General features: G+C 33.8%; 1 protein-coding gene across 1 annotated transcript; it reads left to right on the top strand.

Moving 5' to 3' along the window:
• The first annotated feature begins 452 nt into the window (after positions 1-452).
• Positions 453-8,971, top strand: CSN2 (casein beta). The gene is made up of 9 exons (XM_027544670.1): positions 453-494; positions 2,451-2,513; positions 3,241-3,267; positions 3,380-3,406; positions 5,300-5,323; positions 5,415-5,456; positions 6,778-7,275; positions 7,877-7,918; positions 8,649-8,971. Exons 2-8 carry the CDS (start codon positions 2,463-2,465, stop codon positions 7,880-7,882), a joined length of 675 nt encoding a protein of 224 aa, XP_027400471.1. The 5' UTR covers positions 453-494; positions 2,451-2,462; the 3' UTR covers positions 7,883-7,918; positions 8,649-8,971.
• The last annotated feature ends 277 nt before the right edge of the window (positions 8,972-9,248 follow it).

Here is a 9,248-nt window from a genome sequence, read left to right as displayed (position 1 = left end):
TCTAAGCTATCATCATGTGCTTGTTAGCTTGTTTCTTTCTCCATTATAGCATAAACACTAACAACTATTCAGGTTAGCATGAGATTGTGTTCTTTGTGTGGCCTGTGTATTTCTGGTGTGTATTAGAATTTACCCCAAGATCTCAAAGACCCACCGAATACTAAAGAGACCTCATTGTAGTTACAATAATTTGGGGACTGGGCCAAAACTTCCGTGTGTCCCAGCCAAGGTCTGTAGCTACTGGACAATTTAATTTCCTTTATCAGATTGTGAATTATTCCCTTTAAAATGCTCCCCAGAATTTTTGGGGACAGAAAAATAGGAAGAATTCATTTTCTAATGATGCAGATTTCTAGGAATTCAAATCCACTATTGGTTTTATTTCAAACCACAAAATTAGCATGCCATTAAATACTATATATAAACAACCACAAAATCAGATCATTATCCATTCAGCTCCTCCTTCACTTCTTGTCCTCTACTTTGGAAAAAAGGTAAGAATCTCAGATATAATTTCATTGTATCTGCTACTCATCTTTATTTCAGACTAGGTTAAAATGTAGAAAGAACATAATTGCTTAAAATAGATCTTAAAAATAAGGATGTTTAAGATAAAGTTTACAGTATTTTCAGCAAATTTGTTAAAAAATAGAAGCAACTATAAAGATTTGTAACAGTGGTTGCTATTTTCTTTACCACGAGACTAGTTAACAGGCTGTATTAAAAGATCTTTTCTTGAATTAAATATTTTCAATTTGATTAAACATACCTCAGCCATAAAGGCAAGCACATTTAATTTATACTATGGGAATTTGAATAATTGTTACTGAAGAAGCTCTACCAACAAAAAGTTTATAGAGCTAGCATATTTAGTCAAGAGATAAAGAGGGTTGTTAGGATACATGTGCTATTTGAAAGGTATTTATAAAAGAAGAGTATATTTATTAAAATTGCTCAGAACATCCAAATTTCAAGTTTATCATTTATCTTACAATATTTCAAAAATATTAAAATAGATACATGAAATACAGAAGTAAATTAAAGAGAAAGTATTTTATTTTGTAAAAAAAAATTCTAGGTTGGACAGGGAGTACCAGGAAACAAAAAACAATGAAAAATGTGATCTGACAGAAATTATAGCTCAAAGTATAGTAGTCAGTAATGAAATGGCTTAAAAATTGGCATATAAAATGCTAATTATAAAATAAACAAAATGTAATAATACCCTCCCTACATGTAATGAACTCTGAGTATTATACTCTTTTTTGAAGTCTTGACAATGAAAATTTATTTAGACTTTTATAGACATCTTGGATAAAGTAAAACAAATTACGAATTAGCATCCATGAGAAAAATATAGAAAAAATTTCTTAATGTAGTTTGCAAATCTGGGATTGAAGATGTGTGTCAAGAGATGTTGATGGCAAGAACATTTTTTTTTTCAAGAACTTATAAAAATGCAACAAAACAAACCATTTAATACATTTTGGTCAAAAATAGTATGTATTTTATTTTATGCTACAAGGAGAAGTAGTCTAAAGTGAGGACTGGGCAAGAGAATCTGACACCCTGGTAAATCACCGAGAGATAAGTACACAGTTCTCTGTAGAGAAAATAAGCATAGTGTATGATCTCTAAAATTATGTGGGACAAAGGGGAGATAACATTAGGCATGTGGGGATGAAGACTGAGTACAGAAGAAACAATCTAGTCAGTCCAAGAAAACATGTGGATCAATGGAACAAATAGAAGAAATGCTAAAATGAAACAGAAGTCTTACTGGAAATAAAAGATATGAGGAAGACAAACATTCATGAAAATCACTTAGTTTAGTAGAGAAAAGATAAAAATAAAGTATTACCTTCTTCTTCATATACATTGTTTGATCAGATGCCCCTCAATAAAACTGAGTCTCCAATAGAACTGAAACTTTAATATTTTGTTCACTGCTCTAATCCCAGAATCTAAGACATATCTGGCAATAAAAATTAATAAATAAATATTTTTAATAAGTAAATCAATCACTTAATTTTTCTGTAAGTATCTGTAACTTCTCTTCTGTCTTTCCAAAAAACACTCATAAGTACTGTGAATAAGATGAAAAGAGTGAAATAAGATATAGGCTGTTAGCTGAAAACATCTGGATGGCTGGCAGTGAAACATTAACTTGAAATGTAAGATTAATGAGTAATAGTAAATTTTAACCTTGGCCGTATGATAAAATGTCTATTAATATTTTTCTAAAATACAGGGCTTTTTGTTTTTGCCATGAGGTTTGCAGGATCTTGGTTCCCTGATGAGGGATCAAACCTGGGCTCCCCTGGAAGCACGGAGTCTTAGATATTTGTATTATACACTATCTTTGGTTTCTTTTAAAGGGAAGTAATTCTACTTAAATAAGAAAATAGATTGACAAGTAATACACTATTTCCTCATCTTCCCATTCCCAGGAATTGAGAGCCATGAAGGTCCTCATCCTTGCCTGCCTGGTGGCTCTGGCCCTTGCAAGAGAGGTAAATACAGAAAAAATGTTGAAATAAATAAGACTAGTACTATCTGCCTATGTGTAGAAAATCGCATTACCAACATTGTAAATGTATAAATAATGCACAATCTCAGATTTTTTTTGAATGCTAAGAAAGTCATTTACGTTCATCCACTATCTCAGTAGTATCCTATGGGACCACAAGTCTGAGTCTAGTGCTTTCTATAGTATTGTACCATCTGTACCATCAATCCCTAAAGAAAAAAGAAAATAAACCAATAAGCAACAGACTAACAAGAAGGAACACAGATAAGAACAAAAAGTGAGTAATATTGCATAAATACAATTGCATGCATATACAATCTAGATAAATATATCTTATTCCAGTGATGAAATATTTGTATCCCTTACTGTAGAGTGCTAGGTTTAGCTGTGTCTATTCAACACAGGATGATACTCCAGAGGATGGTATATCAGACAACAATAATAAATATGTTCATAATTATAATAAAAAGTGTTCAGTAAAAATTAAAATAACTCCTTTTCTGTTACCCATAAAAACTCTTCATTAAAGTAAAACAAAAATATACTAATGAAAGTTACTAAATTTAAAAGACTCTCAAAAGACATATAACATTTTTATTTTTCAGATTTGTGAAATAGATAGCTCTGAATAAAGCAAGTAAAAATTAGGTAGGAAAAATATTTAATAATGAGTTGACTGTGGGAACTAAAGTGTTTTTTTTTCTCTTTAGCTGGAAGAACTCAATGTACCTGGTGAGGTAAGATATTTTTATACAAAGAAAAAAATTAATTTAACTGTAAAATAGTAACAGTCTCTAATGATCTGGCAGAAGACTCAGCTAATTGTCAATTTTTATTTTTCCTTTATAGATTGTGGAAAGCCTTTCAAGCAGTGAGGTAAGATAGTGTTCATTCAGAGGCAATTTCCCAAATTTAGAGCAATAAAATGCTGTATTATCTTTTTGTGTTACATTAATGGCAACCCACTCCAGTATTCTTGCCTGGAAAATCCCATAGAGGAGGAGCCTGGTAGGCTGCAGTCCACGGGGTCGCTAAGAGTCGGACAGGACTGAGCGACTTCCCTTTCACTTTTCACTTTCATGCCTTGGAGAAGGAAATGGCAACCCACTCCAGTTTTCTTGCCGGGAGAATCCCAGGGACGGGGGAGCCTGGTGGGCTGCCGTCTATGGGGTCGCACAGAGTTGGACACGACTGAAGCGACTTAGCAGTAGCAGCAGCAGGACAGTTAAGGTTTCTCTAATAGCTCAGTTGGTAAAGAATCTGCCTGCAGTGCAGGAGACCCTGGTTCGATTCCTCAAGATCTGCAGGAGAAGGGATAGGCTACCCATTCCAGTGTTCTTTAAGCCAATGTGGCTATGTACTGACGGGTAACTATTGTCAATTTCCACTCTATATATTTAAAGGAATAAATGTGTAGAAGGTTTAATATTCTAGTAATTTCTAAATGGGTTTGTTATTTGAAATTGTGTCATTGTGCCCTGCTTTTTTTCCTTAATGAACTGTACAGTCCTCTTTTCTGTCTTGAACTTTCTATGTTAACCTCCTTCCATGCTTTGGCATTTATTGAGCACTTTCTGTTTCAGACTTTGACTAGGAACTGCAGTACAAACTAGAAAGAGGGATGCCCTTTGTAAAGTGTGAGCAGACATGCAAATGGACATATTTTATTATTATACAAGCAATCCAGTACACAAGAGGCAGTGAGAATGAGTGTAGTCCTAAATCTGCCTGGTGGAATGAGGTAGATAATAACCCTATGCCACTCTTTCTGGCTCTGTCATCAGCTGTTGGTTAAATAGTGCATCAATATACTTTGTCTCTTCACAAAGGTCAAAAGATGCTGCTGCTGCTGCTAAGTCGCTTCAGTCATGTCCGACTCTGTGCGACCTCATAGATGGCAGCCTGCCAGGCTCCCCCATCCCTGGGATTCTCCAGGCAAGAATACTGGAGTGGGTTGCCATTTCCTATTCCAATGCATAAAAGTGAAAAGTGAAAGTGAAGTCGCTCAGTCGTGTCCGACTCCTAGTGACCCCGTGGACTGCAGCCTACCAGGCTCCTCCATCCATGGGATTTTCCAGGCAAGAGTACTGGAGTGGGTTGCCATTGCCATCTCCAAAGATCCTTATAGGAGGGTATGTATTTCTTATAATTCATTAGAAGCCTAAACATAACCAGGGAACTAAGAATGATTAACAAGTTCATGCGTGGTTATTATTATATATTTTCAATGACTATTATTCTTTTAGAACCAGATGAAAATATTAGAGATCATTTGTTGTCCTAAGGAGAGAACAGGATGATTGAGAGACATGTATGCATGCAAAGTTGCTTCAGCCCTTTCCAACTCTGTATGACCCTATGGACTGTAACCTGCCAGGTTCCTCTGTCTATGGGATTCTCCAGGCAAGAATACAGGAGTGGGTTGTCATCTCCTCCAGGGCCTAGGAATTGACCTGCATCTCTTACGTCTCCTGCATTGGCAGGCAGGTTCTTTACCACTAGCACCACCTGGGAAGCCCGATTAGTATCTGTTAAATGCCTCTTTGAGTACTATGCTCTCTAATCCTCTTTTTCTTGATTGCATCATCTTTCTTTTTATACAACAGCCTTATTCAGAAGAGTGGAACATAAACTTTCAGCCATAAAATAATGATATTATCAAATGAGCTGTCCATATTAATCTATTAAATTTCTTCATTTTCTGATTTATGTTGACAAATAAGAATTTTTTTTAAAGCTAGACCTGATTTTATTTTTATTTTTCCAAAGGAATCTATTACACGCATCAATAAGGTAAAACCCTCATATTTAAATGTACATTTTTTTTAATTTCATGTTTGATTTTTATAAACAGCATTTCTTTATGTATTTTTTTTTTAACCAGAAAATTGAGAAGTTTCAGAGTGAGGAACAGCAGCAAACAGAGGTAATTTGTTCACTATGAGTATATTTTGAGAAGTATTATGAAACATAACACATAAAAAGATTTATAATAATTATGTTCAGTCTAAGAATGGTAATATAAATGTCAGTGCAAGAAATAAAAACTTTGACAAAATGAAAATATTTTAAAAATATAAACACATTTTAAAACACATAATCAAATTTCACAGTATAGAATAAATAGCTAAGAATAATTATTGATGTATTCATTTTACTAATGGTATACCTGGTTTTAATAACTGCATATTAGTAGGAACATTTCCAGACTAGGGACTGTGATCCCCTTATTCTAATGATGGATATGCTGATGAAAGACAGTAGGGTGACAGTGTGGCACTAATCCTCATCTGATCATTTATCAGCTGTATAACCTTGGCTCCATGTTTCTCTGTACATCATTTTCTTCACCTGTAAATTGAGAATATTCATAATTACCCAGAGTTGATGAACTGACACACAATGAATATTCAGTGGTTTTATATTATATTTGATAGCTTTTATACTCACATTTATGGATGTGTGGAGTTCTAAAAAGTATTTCCATTGCCCAGATGAGAGAAGTGAGGTACAGGACAATTGAGTATGCAAATGTGTGACCATACCACATAGTTATTAAATAGCAGAACTTGCTTAAAAACAAGGATTTGCGGACAATGTAAAATTCTTTCATTATATTACTCTTGTGGTAACATATTTATCTAATTATGATATTTAAGCTTTCGTGTTTTATAATTGAAGTTTGATTGTTTGGCACTTAGGCCAAATTCTAAATCAAAATGAATTTACAACTTGATGCCTTTGAAGACTCAAGATTACCACCTTCTACCAAGAGAAGTAGTGCTAGAAGTTGGCCATTGTTAAGGAACTCCTTGAATTAAAAAAACACATATTAAGACTTAGTTTTCATTAAAACAAACAAAAATAAACCTCAGAGTAACTTTTAAAGTCTTTTTAAAATGGATCTTTCTTTGTTATATGAAACCAGTTTGGACTATTATCCAAAGTATGTAGCTACCACTCTGCAGGCAACTCAGGAAGAGGTGGAATAAGTGTTGAAATCTCCAAACCCTGATTTCACTTGACTCTCTGATTTCACCTGTGAAGAAAGTGGGTTAATGAGAAATCCTTCAGTGAGCATTTTACTCATTAGTCTTCATATGACCCCAATTTCTTAACCAAACCAAATGGAAGATTTTCTTTCTCTCTCTTCACTGAATTATGTTTTAAAAAGAGGAGGATAATTCATCATGAATAACAATTATAACTGGATTATGGACTCAAAGATTTGTTTTCCTTCTTTCCAGGATGAACTCCAGGATAAAATCCACCCCTTTGCCCAGACACAGTCTCTAGTCTATCCCTTCCCTGGGCCCATCCCTAACAGCCTCCCACAAAACATCCCTCCTCTTACTCAAACCCCTGTGGTGGTGCCGCCTTTCCTTCAGCCTGAAGTAATGGGAGTCTCCAAAGTGAAGGAGGCTATGGCTCCTAAGCACAAAGAAATGCCCTTCCCTAAATATCCAGTTGAGCCCTTTACTGAAAGCCAGAGCCTGACTCTCACTGATGTTGAAAATCTGCACCTTCCTCTGCCTCTGCTCCAGTCTTGGATGCACCAGCCTCACCAGCCTCTTCCTCCAACTGTCATGTTTCCTCCTCAGTCCGTGCTGTCCCTTTCTCAGTCCAAAGTCCTGCCTGTTCCCCAGAAAGCAGTGCCCTATCCCCAGAGAGATATGCCCATTCAGGCCTTTCTGCTGTACCAGGAGCCTGTACTCGGTCCTGTCCGGGGACCCTTCCCTATTATTGTAAGTCTAAATTTACTAACTGTGCTGTTTAACTTCTGATGTTTGTATGATATTCGAGTAATTAAGAGTCCTATAAAAAAATGAATAATGAATGGTTCCAAAATAAGCATAGCTGAGATTAATGATTGTCAGCATTAGTTATAAATAGAATAAGCTGGAGAACCTTCACCTCCCCTCCACCACCAGATCTCAATGTCTAGGCTTACCCGTGGAGATTCTGATGTAATTGTTCTTTCTATGTAGAAGAAACTTATTGGGAAGAAATAATATAATGGACTATGATTTAATTGGTCTGTTGAGACCAATTAAATTAGATGAAGGCGATTAAGGTACAATAAAGCCAGAATTGAATTTGATAATCTCATTTGGCTAAGAATAACAAACCTAAGAAGGTTTGCTATTTTCTACAATTTTGAAGTTCTCCTTATGCACAATTATTTCACCACATGACTCATTTCACATCTTGTTTTTGATATATGAGCATATGAGGGAAAAATACTGAGATGCTTATTTCAATACTCAGGGAAAATTTTCTTGCCAAAAGGCAAGAATTGTATAAATCATTCACTTATTTTATTTTATTATTTTTTTTATTTTTAAGGTCTAAGAGGATTTCAAAGTGAATGCCCCCTCCTCACTTTTGGTAAGCTTTAGGATATTGGAGGCAGACTGATCATTTTTATAGTTAATATCTTTTACATTTCATTTTCCTGGATAAGCTCCAATAGTAGCAATTTCCATCAGTGTACCAGCTTAAAGATTAATTATAAATTTATTTTCAATGATTGACTGTTATTTACTGGCCTGAAATTATGTATCTGTTATATTTCAAATAATGCAAAACTGTATATATATGGTGTTTACAGATTTGATTGGTTTTCTTTCAATAGCCTATATCCTTATTATTGATTGTCATCATTTATAGAAAAAACTGAAAATAATTTCTTATACTTTTATGTAAACCTGTTAGAGCTTATTTTAAAGATCAACTGCATTCACATTTCTAATCTAGTCATTATGAGCTTCAATAGTTTTATCTCACTTAAAATATATATATTGTCTTTTAATTCATGAGTCAAAATACAATCTCACAGTCCAGATATGGGACTTAAAAGGGGGATAGAATATAGTTTTGATATTCTTAACAATACACATCCTTTTGTGATCATGATTCAGCAGACATTTTAATAAAATGATTCCAAGTAAGCCGATGTTTGGTCCTAGAGGAATTTTTATAACCTTTAAGAGAAGGCATAGCATGGTGTTTTTGTAATAAGATTTCTTTTATGAAAAAGTCACACCAAAATTGCAAATGGGGTGAGATGAAGAGTTATAACATATAACTAAATCTATGTTTGTTCTCTATTCCACAGAATTGACTGCGACTGGAAATATGGCAACTTTTCAATCCTTGCATCATGTTACTAAGATAATTTTTAAATGAGTATACATGGAACAAAAAATGAAACTTTATTCCTTTATTTATTTTATGCTTTTTCATCTTAATTTGAATTTGAGTCATAAACTATATATTTCAAAATTTTAATTCAACATTAGCATAAAAGTTCAATTTTAACTTGGAAATATCATGAACATATCAAAATATGTATAAAAATAATTTCTGGAATTGTGATTATTATTTCTTTAAGAATCTATTTCCTAACCAGTCATTTCAATAAATTAATCCTTAGGCATATTTAAGTTTTCTTGTCTTTATTATATTTTTTTTAATGAAATTGGTCTCTTTATTGTTAACTTAAATTTATCTTTGATGTTAAAAAGAGCTGTGGAAAATTAAAATTGAATAGAATTCTTTGAATTGAATACCAAAGGATATCAAAAAGTAGAGGGAAAAGATAGGGTGAGCCTATGCGGCATATGTCCTTAGAAAGTCTTGGTTTATACCTGTTACCTAAATTAAACAATTATACAAGTATAATTCCTTTCACTCTAGAAAGTACCCAACATCAGAT

This window comes from Bos indicus x Bos taurus, chromosome 6 (genome assembly GCF_003369695.1).
Source record: "Bos indicus x Bos taurus breed Angus x Brahman F1 hybrid chromosome 6, Bos_hybrid_MaternalHap_v2.0, whole genome shotgun sequence".
Lineage (NCBI taxonomy): Eukaryota > Metazoa > Chordata > Mammalia > Artiodactyla > Bovidae > Bos > Bos indicus x Bos taurus.
The sequence above is the reverse complement of the archived record's forward strand: the minus strand, read 5'-3'. Positions and strand labels throughout refer to the sequence as shown.

Bases quoted from the DNA above. Each gene is read 5' to 3' on its own strand.
- CSN2 (XM_027544670.1), top strand. From the start codon at position 2,463: ATGAAGGTCCTCATCCTTGCCTGCCTGGTGGCTCTGGCCCTTGCAAGA. The intron at 2,514-3,240 runs GTAAATACAGAA...TTTTCTCTTTAG, and splicing joins CTCTGGCCCTTGCAAGAGAG to CTGGAAGAACTCAATGTACC. The intron at 3,268-3,379 runs GTAAGATATTTT...TTTCCTTTATAG, and splicing joins AACTCAATGTACCTGGTGAG to ATTGTGGAAAGCCTTTCAAG.